General features: G+C 49.2%; 7 protein-coding genes across 7 annotated transcripts; 4 read left to right on the forward strand and 3 right to left on the reverse strand.

Annotated features, from left to right (window-relative positions):
- Window positions 1-136: 136 nt before the first annotated feature.
- HETIRDRAFT_426029 (uncharacterized protein) lies at window positions 137-961 on the reverse strand (the record flags this gene model as incomplete). The annotated part of the gene is made up of 1 exon (XM_009546186.1): window positions 137-961. One exon carries the CDS (start codon window positions 959-961, stop codon window positions 137-139), a length of 825 nt encoding a protein of 274 aa, XP_009544481.1.
- Window positions 962-3,014: 2,053 nt separating this feature from the next.
- On the forward strand, window positions 3,015-4,237 carry HETIRDRAFT_121127 (uncharacterized protein; the record flags this gene model as incomplete). Its single annotated transcript, XM_009546187.1, has 4 exons — window positions 3,015-3,035; window positions 3,214-3,279; window positions 3,594-3,892; window positions 3,940-4,237. The coding sequence occupies 4 exons, from the start codon at window positions 3,015-3,017 to the stop codon at window positions 4,235-4,237; spliced, it is 684 nt and encodes a 227-aa protein (XP_009544482.1).
- Window positions 4,238-4,910: 673 nt separating this feature from the next.
- Window positions 4,911-6,160, reverse strand: HETIRDRAFT_426030 (uncharacterized protein; the record flags this gene model as incomplete). Its single annotated transcript, XM_009546188.1, has 6 exons — window positions 4,911-5,210; window positions 5,279-5,316; window positions 5,370-5,549; window positions 5,712-5,749; window positions 5,903-6,001; window positions 6,060-6,160. 6 exons carry the CDS (start codon window positions 6,158-6,160, stop codon window positions 4,911-4,913), a joined length of 756 nt encoding a protein of 251 aa, XP_009544483.1.
- Window positions 6,161-7,313: 1,153 nt separating this feature from the next.
- Window positions 7,314-8,258, forward strand: HETIRDRAFT_312536 (uncharacterized protein; the record flags this gene model as incomplete). Its single annotated transcript, XM_009546189.1, has 1 exon — window positions 7,314-8,258. A coding segment is annotated over one exon (945 nt), but the record flags the coding sequence as incomplete, so codon positions are not given.
- Window positions 8,259-8,435: 177 nt separating this feature from the next.
- HETIRDRAFT_313668 (uncharacterized protein) lies at window positions 8,436-11,760 on the reverse strand (the record flags this gene model as incomplete). Its single annotated transcript, XM_009546190.1, has 9 exons — window positions 8,436-9,100; window positions 9,155-9,794; window positions 9,844-9,940; window positions 9,993-10,168; window positions 10,238-10,376; window positions 10,425-10,653; window positions 10,708-10,909; window positions 10,961-11,460; window positions 11,517-11,760. 9 exons carry the CDS (start codon window positions 11,758-11,760, stop codon window positions 8,436-8,438), a joined length of 2,892 nt encoding a protein of 963 aa, XP_009544485.1.
- Window positions 11,761-13,062: 1,302 nt separating this feature from the next.
- HETIRDRAFT_312837 (uncharacterized protein) lies at window positions 13,063-14,372 on the forward strand (the record flags this gene model as incomplete). The annotated part of the gene is made up of 6 exons (XM_009546191.1): window positions 13,063-13,148; window positions 13,204-13,543; window positions 13,593-13,736; window positions 13,794-14,090; window positions 14,140-14,246; window positions 14,327-14,372. The coding sequence occupies 6 exons, from the start codon at window positions 13,063-13,065 to the stop codon at window positions 14,370-14,372; spliced, it is 1,020 nt and encodes a 339-aa protein (XP_009544486.1).
- A 271-nt stretch (window positions 14,373-14,643) lies between these two features.
- On the forward strand, window positions 14,644-15,072 carry HETIRDRAFT_165893 (uncharacterized protein; the record flags this gene model as incomplete). Its single annotated transcript, XM_009546192.1, has 1 exon — window positions 14,644-15,072. One exon carries the CDS (start codon window positions 14,644-14,646, stop codon window positions 15,070-15,072), a length of 429 nt encoding a protein of 142 aa, XP_009544487.1.
- Window positions 15,073-15,294: the final 222 nt, after the last annotated feature.

Genomic DNA, 15,294 nt, shown 5'->3' on the forward strand with positions numbered 1-15,294 from the left:
TCGGTGGTTCCCTCTTTGTGTTTCAAGTGCACGTTTATCCTCATAGATAATTTCTGATTGGATTTAGTGAGCCGTATGAATGTTTTTACAGGAGGATCTGGAGCGGGTCTACGGTACACCGGAGCCATAGGCCTATTTAAAAATCCAATTCTTTCCGCTTGCTTATCTCGCTCAATTCCTGAAGGAGCGCTTCCTGCTCATCCCATCTCATCTTTCCTATAACCCTTTGGATCTCTTCTTGGCTAATCTCAGGCTCCTCCTCACGTATAGGCGCATCTGGTCCAGGTGCGTGGGCTTGGCAAGCTGCAAGTCTGGCCCAGAATGGGTTAGTTGTCACCATGCTTCTACCCCGCGCCGTAGTGCCTCCCTGAGTACTGCCTGGAGTTCCTGCCAAGAACGCTTGGCCATAGCTGCTTCCTCCACCTCCCATCCTGCTGCTGGCCTGAGCCGAGCAGTTCCCCACCATTCTACTACCCTGTTGAACATGTCCAGTTGACCCTTCATATACCCTAGACAAACCCCTGACAGGACATTGATTTGCCATGTGTCCTTTCTGACGACAGTAAAAGCACCCACCCTCCATCCTGAGGCGGTTGCGCTCTTCGTCTGTAAGGGTCATTCGGACTGTATCTACGGCCATGGGGACGATGGAGTTGTTCATAGATGATAGAGCGTTAGAGGAGTTGTAATGGAAGGGGTTGTTTGGTTGAACGGCAGCAGAGGGTACGGAGATTTTTATGCTTTGTAGCTCCCTCCATTGGTTATCAAATCTTTGGGTGTATTTTACCCAATCGTCCATGGTTGTCGGCATATCAGGGAGTCTGTAAATTTGTTTGAGAATTTCCGGGTGTATGGCTCGGCGGAAATAATTGACGGTAGATTCAAGATCGAATCCACTTTCTCTTGCTGTCATGAGGCAGTCTGTGACAAACTCGTCCACTGATCGCTTTCCCATTCTCATCGTGAATAATTTCTGTCTCGCCTTCTATTCGAGACTTTCATCCTTGAATGCGGCAGCTAATTCTTGCAAGAAGTCTTTGAACATTCCCCATGTTTTTTTGGTTTTCGTTGCTTTGTACTCCTAGAGTTCTCTGTCGAAGTAGTATTTTTGTGCAAACAGTGAAGCTGTTCCTTCCCTCATATACGACAGGACCATGAGTGTCTTATTCATGTCCGTGTTGTACTTGGTCAGGTTGGCTAGAATGTACATATGACATTTGTAGATCCATTCTCTGTACTTTGACCTCGTTCCATCGAAGTCTTTCGGCTTGTTTCCTTTATCTGACATTTCGTCTTCGTTGTCTGTAGTTCCTGTGATCGGTAAGGGGTTTGGTTGTGGATTCAGATTTGGGCTCAGATTTGGTTGACTCGGTCCTGCTACAGGCTCTGGGTCTTCTTCGTTGATTGGGGTTAATACTCCTGCGGGAATTGGGGTGTCTTCGATATCTTTTTTAGGGATATCAACTGGTGATAAGACGGGTCTCGTTCGGGTGGGAGAGTCAATGGTTCTGAGGGGTGCTTTCCTATCTTTCCAGGGTACTAGCGGGGCGTCAACTGTTCTTCCACTATTCTGTCCTCCTACGTAGACCCAGTTTCCCTTGGAAGTTCTTCTGATGGGTTGTCCAAAGTGGACAAATGTGTTCGAGTGTTTCAGGTAGTCAGTTCCGTGTGGAACTCACCCTATGTGTCTTCCTAAACCTTGGGAAGTCGTCTTGTTAGATCAAAGAGCCCGCGCTAGTCTCGACCTGATCAAGGTTCGAGGGTCAAGGCAACAGCAGCTCTTCCTAGTCGGGTACAGTATTTCTACTTCTGGTATAGTACCGTATGTAACGTTGAGTGCAATTGTTTTGGTCGTACCTCCACTGGGTTGATTACCAGATAGAAGTATTCTACAACCTGAAACGACCCACACTGAAGTGGAATCGTCCAATCATTCGCTCGAAGTGTATAGTAACTATTACGGTCGACGGATGCTTGTCTTTTGGGACTGCCTAGCGCCATATGTAACTAGCTAGTATTCTGCTACAAGGAAAGGGTGGAGTAGGATTGTGCAAAAAGAGGCTATCCAGATGTCACGAATGGCTGTTCGAGACGAGGAGATCCTAGGCCACAAACAATACTGAAGAGTTTAGAAGGAGTCGAGGGACTGATCAGACTAATGCCTTGGAATCAAAGGAGACTGTGTAAACAGCAGTCCTTAGATTGGACAGAAGTGGATAGCCTAAGGCTTCCATCCTGCGCCGCAGTATCTATAAATATGTATAAACGGAAGCATGGACCAAGTATCAATGGAGCAGGAATGCGAGGTATGGTCAGGAGAAAGGTCCTACGAGTCCTTATCAAGAAGGTGAGAAGAGTAGGTAAGCATAAGCAAGGTGTTTCGTAACAGCATTGGACACTTGTTGTGGGGTGCAATAGTAGTTTGTCACAGTGTTGGACACTTGGCTTGAGGTGCAACAGTAATTTGTTGCAGTATCTGTCACTTGTTACAAGAGACAATTATTCCAATGATTAATAGATTATTAGAGGATCAGACAATATGCACAGCTTACTATTTCTTTCTTTGATTTTTTGATTCAATACTAACAATCCCTATTTTTCTAAGACTAGACACTATTATGATGAAATTTGTTAAAAGCTAGCCCTTGTATTGCTTTGATGATTTGTCATTGCTAGTATTATTTTTGTTCATCACTTTTCCAGTTTTGTCCATGCTGCTTTACTTTGTATTTACAATTACACATTGTTTTTTTTTAAGAAACTCTTTATAGCAAGGTGGCCTTTGCAGAAGGCCATGTTTGTGGATGTTAATCAAGAAATGTTGTGGATAAAAAGGCTATCTAACATTTGGTGCCAGGCAGTGCCCAAAGAGCTGTATAATGAAAACTGAATTAATTACTGATTTTCATAGTATTATTTGCAATTTTTCATGTGTGACATAAATCCTGTGACATAAGAGTTAAATATTATCCAATTTTTATCCCGGGATTTACTGTAGGACCAACTTAAACAACATGTCTGAGCTTAAACTTAAGGTTATGTTACAGTTTTGTCCCAGGACAAAACCTTGGATAAGCTTTAAGTTTTTGTTTCAGTAATTCCCACGGATAAACCTGAACAAAAACTTTATTTATATCCATGGTTTTATCCATGGTTTATCCCGGGAAAAACCATGCGGTGCACGCAGTGACTGTGATCCTCGTCCGAACACAGGTGCAAGTGTCGGAGTCTAAAATTAGAGGCGGCCGCTTCGGCTGTGCGATGCGGATTCGTGACCCGGTGTGACCAGACTGTCCGAACAACGGTCTCGTTCACAAATTTCTACTTTTCTCCCCGTTTCCACCAGAATAAAGTATACAGGCTTCGAAAAGGTCTAGCAGGCATTGTTTGTGCAAATTTTGGGGGTACAAGGCGAAGTCTACAGAGGGCAGGATTTTTTTTCGTCCAGTTTGTCCGAACATAGGGCCAGTGATAGTAATCGCCAAGCCCTGAGACGGTCGTTGAGCAGTTATCAAAGCGTGCTGTGGATTCTTTATTATGAATTTCTGCCATATCGACGCACCGGCGCTGCGCAGATCGCTCGTCTTGTATAGAGAAACGGCTCTCGGGACAGGGACCGCAAACTGTTCATACAAAAATGCGCGCGTGTGTGGATTTGTCTCGTTTCCTCAGAGTATCTGCTCAGAGAGGGGAATGAGGAAAGCAATGCGAAGCACGGCTCGATTTTGTTCAGTGCACGCGAAAGGAAGGATGTTGGCTATTTCACATTCTGGCGTGTCGAGACGAAAAAACGACATATAACCAGAAGGCTCCGAGAATTAGACAGATACACAAGATGGAAAGAGGAGAAATGCAAGCAAGAAGAGAAATCCTCCGCGCCGAAGCGGAGCTGGTAAAGCGCAAGGACCGCGTGACCTGACAACTACCCTCAACTACCAGCACACTCGCTTTATGTACTGAGTCCGAGCACGTCGACAACGCCTCAGGCAAGGCCGCGAATGGAAGTACCTATTGGAATTTGGAAACAGTATCAGCTCCTGACAATCCCACTACAATCCCCCGTACCCTCATCGATCCGAGGCAAAAGCAAAAGGGAAGAAAACAGCAGGAGTGTTGTGAAACGGAAGGCGAAAGGGAGCGTGCAATCGATGACGACGACGCGGAAGCCGCGTGGGGTGCACAAGGGCAAAGATGGGCGCGTAACAAAAGAGAGGAGAAAGAAAACGGGCGCGGGTGAGAGAAAATGGTGCGTACCTCCAGCTTCCGCTCGCCGTTGCCGACGATTCCACCGCATCCCCTCCTCTACCGCCATAGCGAGGTTCAGTTAGACAGGCCATAAACCACATTGATGGGTTGCTCTATCGATATCTGAAGTCTCTGACCGGGAAATCTCCTTCTTGTGACGAGCGACTCCATCGCAGCGGGCGTAGAAGAATATGTCGCACCAGTCGCAAGGAAGCTGGTCAGCGTAGTGGACGGTGACGACGTGTCGTCTGCGATAGTACTTGCGCGCAAACGAGTTGTTGGTAACCAACTGTAGACCTTCTCGTCGATCACGACGACAGCCTCGCGCTTGCTGAGGCTGGACTCGTCTCCGAGGTGGTTATGGCCCACCTCGTGATCGTCATCCTCTTAATGCTTGCTGGCATCGTCTTGCGCTTCCGCAGGTGTCGACGTTGAAAGCCCTCCGCGAAGCAGCGGTACAGGCTCGATGACGAACTCATCTGCGGGGTTGTCCACCCCGTGCACCGATGGATGTTGTTGATGTATTGTTGTTCTGGTTGGGGGCGTCGCCGTAGACCTGTGGAACTACCACAGGCATTGGGCGCAGCCTTCCAGCTTCCTTGATTGGCCCGGGTGCAGCGGATATTTGAGCGACTAGACGGACCGCGAGACTCAAAGACTGAGGCTTAGTCGACGTCGAGCTTTCCTGTGCTGCGTGGTGGGAAATGTGGCGGGTGGGGCGGGGGGACGGTAATCCCACTGGAGTGGGACTGTGCGGCTCTTTCAGTATGCGGTGCAACTGCGATGTGGGCGGGAAAGGGGAATGGGGGAGTGACGAAGGAGGGGGCCGGGTGGGCAGACACGACGGGGAACTGCGAGCCCGCTTCGCGCCACTCTAAGCGCATGCGCGCATAGTTGGGCGAAGTGTAGCCGGCTCCGCTTTGGGGGACATGGAGCCCTTCACGGCTGTGCGCGATGCGCGCATCCTGACAGTACAGAGGAGCATAAGTGGCGCCGTCGACATATCAGAACAAAAGGAAATTTACCGCTAAACATCGTTGGAGCGGGACCTTGAAGGTCCTGCGCCAGGAGCTGTGCATCGATGGTCTCAGTAAATTGCAAGGTTCTGAAGGACATGTACGTACTTGAAAGCTCTTCTTGCGTCCAAGTCGGCCAGCCATTTATGTTGCGAAACACGGCCTGCTTGGGGTGCTGTGAAGAGTTTTGGGCTGTAGGTAGGTTGACTGGTGAGGATAGGATGAGCGGTTGATCGCTAGACTCTGCTCTCTTCAAGCCCTCTAGATATACTGCCCTCGGGGCGGGTGCTTCCGGAATTTTCGAATAAATTCACGGTGTGATCATAATGCCTTGTTCTTTGATGCCACATAGCCGTATTCCCTCGCCCCATGACATAGAGTTTGGAACCAGTAACACGGCCTCGCCATCGTTCGAAGGCAGCTATATGCGATGCAGTGCTCATTACGCACCAAGCCTGAACTTCTGCATTGTGCATACAAATCGATTTCTGCACAGAGGAGAGCAAAAAAATGATCAAGTGATCAAGTGTGTCCCTGTTCCTGGGGTGCATTGTCTGTTATCGTTTCACATTTGAAGGTGTAGATCTTTTGATAGCGGGGACAGGTCGTGCAGGGAAAAGCAAGGACGACGATGAATTTACCCGGATTTACCCCACATTATGGGAGCTCGCTTGCAATATCGCTTGAGGCCCAATCGTAGTATATCTTCGACGCAGCCGTCAGTCTTCGTCCAGCCGTCCCTGAAGACATGATATCTATCTCGTTCATATCCGATCCGCTATACGAGGAACTATCTACCTATCCTCTTGCCTGATTCCTCGCGCTAATGCTGTCCCCGGTCTGGATGATTTAATCAAGGCCTTCCCTCCCAAAATTTTAGGAGCATCAGGGCACTTCATTTGAGACAAAGTGTCATCGTGAACGCCGTCGTTTAATAGCCACGAGACTCAACAGGAGGCCCGCAAGCAAGCGGAAGATACACGAAACATGGTAGCTCCTACAACCCAAGCATCACCCAATGCTGCTCGATTTTCCATCCGTGCTCCAACGCCTGCAATGCCTTCGGTCTCGATGGCCCCAAACTCGCCGCTGCCTGCGCACCCTGCTAGTATGTCCTCTCCGCTCTACTGATTCTCCCGCCTCTCCTCTCGCGTCTTCGGCCACCGCGAAACGCCATCCTGCCAAATTCCTGCGCTGCTCATCTGGATCAGCCCGTCCTGCAGTCTGCCCAAGACCATGGTCATCTTGCGCCAGAGGCGCTACATTCTAGACTGTGACATCCCGCTTCTGATTGCCAGCGATGTGCGTACGCGTTGTGATTTGTTTGGTTCTCTTGTGATGACTTTTCACACTGCACTTCCTGCCTATCCTGCCCTTTCTGCGTCCGTCTCGCTTCCCCGCGTTTCACGCCTCGCATTGCCCACCCCACACGCGCGCGGCTCCGCTGGCTGGCCGCCGCAGTGTAGGTCGCCAGCGCGACATACCCACTCGCGCTGCTCCGAGTGTCGACGACGCGATCGGGTCGATCGGGCGGTCACTCCATTCGTCGGCGATCGCGCTCGGCTGTTGTGAAGAACGTAAATATGTGCTACCCGTGTGGTGATTCGATCCGCGAAAGCCGCCTTTGCAGCCGTGCGCGGTATCAACCGTGTGCGTGGAGGACATGGAGCCGGCGTGCGCGCGCGGGGCAGCATGGCGAAATGCCTTGTCTACCTGATGCGTTTTGACAGTCCGGATAGTATAGATGAAGACATGATGAAAAGAAGTTTGGATGTCGCACTAGCCCTGTATGCAGCGCAGCACTGGATCTCCCATGTCCACCAGCAGGGCCCGGATGTACATCAGCCTTTGCAGCCCCTAGCCAAGAAATTCTTTCATCTTCTTCGGCGAGGGCATTTTCTGAATTGGGTCAGGATGCATGATTCGGACAATCGCTCCTCGAGATGGCATCGTCATGCTAAGACTACCCCTGGCCCTCTGTACTATTCGTGCAGTGCAGGATTTCTAGACATTGCAGACTGGCTATTGACCGAAGGTGCAGAGCCCAATTAACAGGGAGGAAACTACGGTAATGCGCTGTATGCGGCATCTTATAATGGCCACGAAGCTATTGTGAAATTGCTGCTGGATCGAGGTGTAGAGGTCAATGCACGAGGAGGAGACTGCCTCAATGCGCTGTATACAGCATCTTATAATAGGCATAAAGCTATCGTGCAACTGCTGGATCGAGGTGCGGAGCTCAATGCACAAGAAGGACTTTACGGTAAAGCACTGCAAGTGGCGTCTTATAACGGCCACGACGCTGTTGCGCAGCTGCTGTTGGATCGGGGTGCGGAGCTCGATGTACAAGGAGGATACTATGGCAATGCGCTACAGACAGCGTCTCATAATGGCCACGACGCTGTTGTGCGACTGCTACTGGATCGAGGTGCAGAGGTCAATGAACAAGGAGGATACTATGGCAATGCGCTGCAGACGGCGTCTCACAACGGTCAAAGAGCTATAGTACAACTACTGCTGGATCGAAGTGCGGATGCCAATTCACAAGAAGGGGACTACAGCGATATGCTGCAAGTGGTGTCGCATGAAGGATACGAAGCCATAGTGCGACTGCTGCTGGATCGAGGTACAGAGGTTAATGCACAAGGAGGGGACTACGGCCATGCGCTGCAAGCGGTGTCTTATAGCAGGTCCGAAGCCATAACGCAACTGGTGTTGGATCAAGGCGCGGAGATCAATTCACGAGGAGGACGATACAGCAATGCGCTGCAAGCGGCGTCTTGTAGAAGTCGTGAAGCCATTGTGCGGCTACTGCTGAATCGAGGTGCTGAGGTCAACACGCAAGAAGGACATTACGGCAATGCAGTAGAGGCAGCATATAATAGTCGCAATCGTACTCCCATCCAACTCCTTTTGGATAAGGATGCTTGGCGTAAACAATGGAATGGGATACGGAAGTTGTGCATGCATCAGGAAAAGGGCGCATTACTTAGCTAGCTTTTCCGGGCTTTTCCGTACTTGTTCATTCTTATCAGCTTTTTGAGCGACTTAGAGACTTAGAGAAAAGTTCCTTTCCGAGCCCAATCAAATAAAAGTCTAACAAGTTGGATTTAAGAGACGAGCGACTAAAAAGTCAAAAAAAGCGAGAGAAAAGTGAGAAGGCAAAAAAAGTGATTAAAAGGCGATTTCATTCGCATGATGATCGATAAATTTGTTAACATAATAAGCAGCAAAGGCATCGAGTGTGTCCGTGAACTTAAAATCTCGAGGTATGTGGTCGTCTCCGTAGACACCTATTAGATGTGCGCCGCGTAGGATACTGTCTACATGTATCACCGAAGTAATTCTCCCTCCCCCTAAGCCTATTTGCGGCTCCACAATCCACATACCAGTATTTGAACAAGGTCTATCACCAACTGGTACAAACCATTCAACGAGGGCGCATGGATAAGTTATCTGCTGGTGCTTGAATGAAAAAAAGATGACAACGCGCGCAGCGTGAAGCCCACGGAAGCCATCTAATTCTGGATCCTTCTCTGCGAAGATGCAGTCATTTCGTGGATAGGCGGTCTTTCGCCAGCATCGCGTCGCATGGATTCTTTCTCGATGCATCCCCCCGACACCAGAGGGGTCACTTGGTGCATAGTAGACAGCAAGAGCAGATGGGAATACAGAAACCGAGCCATAAACTTGTGGACAATTGTCGAGAGGGATATCGGAGGATAGCTGAGATGAATTAGGGTTTAACTGATCAAATAAGAACCTTCGAACAAGTTCTGTGAAGTTAGGTTGACCAATAGCTGTTCCGAGGTCACGAAGCCGCCGAGGATATCCTTGGACTAACATCAGGTGAGTTTCATCAGTCTACGAGTCGAGGCAATATGAAGACACACTTTTTTTCACTGCTAAAGTGACCTCGCCAAGATATCGAGGACCATCTACAGTGGGATTGTCGTCGGCATCATCGTTGTCATTAGCATTGTTAGCGTTGCCGTCATCACTGTCAGTGTCATTGTCAATGGCTTCTGGAATGGCACTGGGGTTATCAAGGGCTACAGCCTCATCCTGGGCCACAACACGATCAATCCACCAAGGAAGGCATGTACCATCAAGCATTCCTCGGTGTGTAAAGTCTACACGAGATGCCGCCAGCTTATCCTGTCGTTGGTTAGTCAAAAGCATTTGTCCTAGTGCTTCGCAGCGACTCGATCGTCGCCACGGCTCCTTCACAGCCTTGATGTGTTTTGACTCTGTGATGGATGAGCAGAGGCCATTTGGAGCCCCAAACTTCTGGATCAGGTATCGATAGTGCATCATTGAGTGTTGTCGAGGAAGCGAGAATCCACTAGGTCGGACCCCAGATGATTGAAATATAACACGGTCAGCATGGAATCTCTCGAGAGCATCATCCATGGCGTCAAGTGTTGTCTCGTCTAACACATCACGCCGAGCCAAGTAACAGAAATCTAAAAAAGCCCTTATAGCGCGCACCATTTGTGTAGGTACATGGCCCGTAATGGCGGGAAGATATACCTATGGATCTGTTAGTAACCATATGAGATTGTTTATGGGACCTATTTACCTTCATTAGTGCCTTTGAATCGTCACCTGTCCACTGCTTGAAGCCTCGTCCTTGAGGAAACCGTCGAAGGTTAGGGAAGCTAGGTACAGCCGCAATTCTTGATCCTTGATTAGTAAGATATGCATGGCAGTAGTAGGGCGCCAGCGTACCGACGATCAATATCGGCCAGGATAACTGCCGCACCCGTTTTTCCATGAACAAGGACCAAATATTCTTCCACCCAACCCACAAGGTGGTCTTTGAATGTTCCCTTGATGATTTGGTGGAGAAGGTCGGGGGTGAGAAGTTGGTGGATATCGGCACGAGGAAAACTCGCGGTAAAAGGCTTCAAACACCGAACACAAATAATACACGTTAGACCTACAAACAGACAGATTGTTAACGAAGGACATACCATTATATTTCCAACAATCCCGTAGTCATCCCACAACATTTTGAGGTCAAAATGGGTCTGAAGGAGATATGTGTGCTCATGTGAGCGCCGCCCTGGTCCCTCTCCGAATTCATCCAAGTCATTTGGTTTCGCAGTACACCTGCTTCACGAATGAGTATAGAAACACTATGAGGAGGCGTACACTTACCCTGGGCACCAGTTTTGCACGATGCAGGCAAGTAGAACCTGCTCCGGGTAGTCGGCAATATATGGACCAAGACCATAGATGACACGCCGGAAGTGGCCATCGGGACAACGAGTCACCTCTGACTTCGTCATACCAGACCTGAGGGGTTCAAAGATAGCTTCCAAAGAAGCATGGAATAGCTGGCGTCGAAACCTGCGAAATGCAGGGTCACCCTCATACTGTCGATCAGCTATAAATCATAAATTAGTGCAGGACTGGGTAAGACATGAGAATCTTTACTTACTTTTTGGTATCGCAAGGAAGCCAATAATTGAGATTGCATTACGATGCGCACGACGAACGGTGTTGTGTACATTGCCTATTGATCCATATAGAGGGTAGAACTCGGTCTGCCCTGTCGCAACCGAGACGGTCGTTTTATCACTTCCAATGATAACAGGCACAAACATGGAGCCGTGCGTCTCTTCGTCCTTTGCAATTATGTCCTGAGAAATGCTCCATGAGCTGATAAGTTGTGATGCGATGTGACCACGTACCGACTGTTGCCAAGCCCAGTTCCCTGACATTAAATCCCTCCATACTCTCTTGCCTTTCGCATTGAAGTCCCGTTTTGCAGCGTAGTCGATTTCCCCGTCAAAATCCGGATTTGAAAGTTGATTCCGGAAGACAGTACGTGGGTTTCTCATCCAGATATCATATTTCTTTGTCTTCCATGGCGGAACGGTGTCGCCAGTGATGTCGCCAGTGTACTCAACAGAAAATGATGACCAGGGTGCGTCCCCAAGAGTCGTTGCATCAATTGTTTCATTCATATCTTGATGATTGGCATACGGCGGCTCTTGAATTGTCGCCGCCCATAGCGCAAGTAGATCATCTAGCTCGCCCGCAGGCATCTGATTCCGTCGGAAGAGAAGGTCAGCTAGTTCAAATTCAACACGATCCTTGTATGGAGCAAAGTCATCTTGTTCTTGCTTAGTTAGAGGAGGAGGTTTGGTGTGCGGGGGTAGATCATGGCCATCTGCATCGCAAGGAGTTCCTATACAAGAGTCAAAATGTGTTAGCCAAGGGTAGTACATGTATGCATCTACATACCATCGAGAATGGGATGATGGGTGGTATAACACCTTGGTTCTTGCTTGTTTGCTGGTAACTGAATATCTGGGCCATGTGGCAGCTCCTCCACGTGTGGAGGCGCTCGGATCTTGTTGGTTGCAATGCCATTGTGTGCAGCATTACGATGCTGGGTACAGCCTGACGGATTTTTGAATCCGCGTTGACATGTCCCGATGCCGCAGACGTATTTACGATGTAGAAACCTGCAGTTACGAGGGATCATAATGAGTATGGGAGGAGGGGGAATTAGGACAAACAAGACAAGGCGCGAAAAGGAGAGCGCAATGCCATCAAGAAACGAATAGATGCGAGGCTTACATCACAGCTCACGCTCCACAAATTTCGGCTGTTTCTATCTCCATGGGCCGAAACCATTGCGAGCGCATGATAAGTTGATGGACGTGTGGTTGAATAAACTCTTTGAGGGCATTTGAACACTGTCTTGAAGCCTGTGGGACAAGATTTAGCAAACAATACAGGAGTCGAGGAGTTAGCCTTGAAAGAGAATAGGGGAGCCGTCAGTGCTGAACGTTGAATGAGAATTGTGGAATGACGTGTCATCAGCGTATATTAGCAAACAAAAAGAAGCAGATGACACAGAATAAGGAACTGGCCCTTAATGAGAAGAAACACGCCTGCATCTCCTCAAGTTTGTGATGAGAAGTTTGCCACGAGTACCAGGAGGACCGTAGAATAACACAACCTTTGATGGTTGCTGAGCCATTTTTTATGCCTGAATATGAGTCCTCAAGCCTCACTTGTCAATAGGGAGCGGCGACGGTTGGGCAGGCTGCGTGGGCAGTGGTGTGGAGCGGTGCGCAAGCAATGCATTCAATATTTGATGGTCCGCAAATTAACGGCGATGACAGACCTTATGTTGTCAACGGACTGGTCTCTGACTTAATCTGCGGAGCAGACGGCTGGTGTTACCAAGCTGGTGATACCTGTGGGTCAAAAGGTGCGCACAGAAGGCCCAAGGAGAAATTTCGATCCCCCACACGCATCTACAAGTCTTTACCTACCAGATTTTCAATATGTCCCAGATCCCGACCATACATCGCCTTGCTACTCGAGCTTCAAACAAAGATCGCCATCCTGGACTCCCAGATGCTAAGGTGCGCCGTCGGAGCCATGGCGAAGTTGCTGAAGAACGAGATTTGGCGGAGATTGAAAAGGAAATATCTAAAGCAAAGGGTAAAATATCGGTCAGTAAAGTTGCACTGTTAGAAGAACGCATGAAAGTTGCATACACATCTGATATGAAGAATGCGGCCAATCCTGGTATGAGCACTGCGAAAAAGGTCATGAAGAAGATTCCGGCCATATCTGCATCGAGTATCGTGATCAGTAAAGTGGCTGATGTTAATGCTAAAGGTGAGCAATTCTTACCGTCTCCATATCGCTTTTTGTTGATACGATGGACATGAATATCAAAGGTGGCAAGGTTCCTGATTCTGGCAAAGAATCTCAGGATAAGTCGATCAATGTACCGAAAAAAATTCGACCTACCATCAGATCCGAAATCATGGTTGAACGTAGCAAGGTTGAACAATCCTTGAAGTCAAACTTGAAGAGGAAGGCCGTAGAAGTTGAGCATAGAAAGTCAAACAGGTCTGCCTACAGCATCTCATTTCGTACGCTGATTGGCTCTGAACCTCACGTGCAGCTTGGCCTCAATGGACGCGCAGAGGATGGTGCGCTCGCATCAGCCTCAAATCCCTTCAGGGCTCATCCCGGGGTTCACCACCAAGAAGGCTAGCCCATTCAAGATCCCTGCTCTCCCCAAGTCAGTATGTGCCGGCAACTCACGCCCTAGAGCACAACAGGTTGTGTCCACTGCCATGGACATTGATGAAGTCGATAGCAACACCTCCACATTAGGGACCGACTACTATGGTGGCCTCGAAGATGAAGATGAAAGCATTGAAGGCGCCGCGGTTCTCCCAATCATGGCCAAGCAGCGCAACAGGGAGTCTTTGAACAGAGAGAAGGATCACCATCTTGAGGTATGGTCTTGCTTACAATCCCTCTAGACTACTCACGTTTCAATTTTAGAATCGTGACATTCGCATCTCCCCTGGGCATGGGCACACGCAAGCCTCGCAGATGCACAACGTCAATCGTAACGCAGAGATGCCAGCTGATCTCCGTAATGACGAAGATAGCATCGAGGAATTCAAGATTCTTCCTCACCACACGGTGTGTTTTCATTTCCTTTCTATTTTCCTGCACAAAATGGCTGATTGACCTTCAAAGCCTGCGGGTGTCAAAGTCCATTACCACCTCCCTGACACTGATCAATCACCTCAGCTGTCGCAGCCGCACAATCATCCCAAGGCCGGGCGCTCCATTGGGTTTACGACGGACGATCTGCCTGCTGGAACCCAGGCACGCTGGCGACGTGTCTTCGTTCCATCCTGGCGCGACTTTGTGGGCACATTTGAAAACCCGTGGGACGTATCAAGCATGATCAGCCAGCTTCAACAGCTTTGGGACACTGTATTCCCACATGTCCCTCACACAGTCGCACCCACTGAGGCTGTGTACTGTCTGGTAGGTTTTCTTCTCAATTTTCATCCTACACTGATCTCTAATTGTGTAGGCTATGCAACGCATCTACGAATGGCGCAACGGGTTCACAATTGCCGCGCTGCAAGCCGTCAAATCGTTCTGGAACGGCGATCCAGCCTACCGTGACCTCAACGACAAGTACGGCGATGGCGCTTTTTGGAATGGTGAGCAAACCTTTGACGAGAGTGGCGAGAGAGCCGAGTATGCGAGGTGGGCAGTCGCTCCCGACAGGAAGATCCCTTTCCTATGGAACTTTGTCGATGATACTGATCCTCTCAATGTGGTATGTCCGTGTATGACCTCTAAATCTCACTATTGACACCTGATTTTAGAAAACTAAGGGAGCCTTTGAATCACCGTGGATCTGCCGAATATTTGCATATCACCTATCCGCTACCGCAAGCCTGGGGAAAGAGTTCAAATGTTTAGAACCGCCCATTGGGGCATTATCCCTCGCGGCCGCTGCAGTACGTCGTACACTGACTATCATGAACATGGTTTAAACTGAATATCACAGGGCGAGCGTGAATTCAGGATGTGGGCCACTGGGAATCGGGTCAAACACAAAAGGAGGGGTGATTCAAGTTTCTCGGAGGAGAATTGGGGTGATTCCACGTTAGACTATTCATCGTCAATCCAGCAGCTCGAACCTCCCGGCTGGAACAGGATCCTCGCGCGCGCGGCCAAGTACAAACAGTCCCGGAAGGGGAATGCAATCATCCAGGCCGTTGAAGACGGCGCATATGTCCCTTCCGTTCGTGCAGCGATCATTGACACGATCCAGGACGACGACAACAGCAACAGCAACAGCGAGGGAGACGCTAGCGACGATGGTGTTGGGTCAATCGGAGAGGTCGAAGACGGGATGGAGGAGTTTGATGACGAGGACGAGGATGGGAAGATCGAAGCCAATGATGTCGACGAGATCGTTGAGGACGAGTGGATCGATGAGGACGAGGTTTAGCGCGAGATACCTGGGTCAATGCAACCCTCCGATGTTGTTACATATTGTCTTCTCGCCGTGCCCGTGTACTGTCTATTGTAACGTTTCATGTATATTGGGCAATGAATATTCTGTCAATTGTTTCTACCTTCGAAATTCACAGTCCGATACTTGTGAGTCGTAAGCATCTTGTACACCTTACCTACGACTGAACACTTGACACAGGTCCGGAAACTCAAGGCA

This window comes from Heterobasidion irregulare (assembly GCF_000320585.1).
Source record: "Heterobasidion irregulare TC 32-1 unplaced genomic scaffold scaffold_03, whole genome shotgun sequence".
Lineage (NCBI taxonomy): Eukaryota > Fungi > Basidiomycota > Agaricomycetes > Russulales > Bondarzewiaceae > Heterobasidion > Heterobasidion irregulare.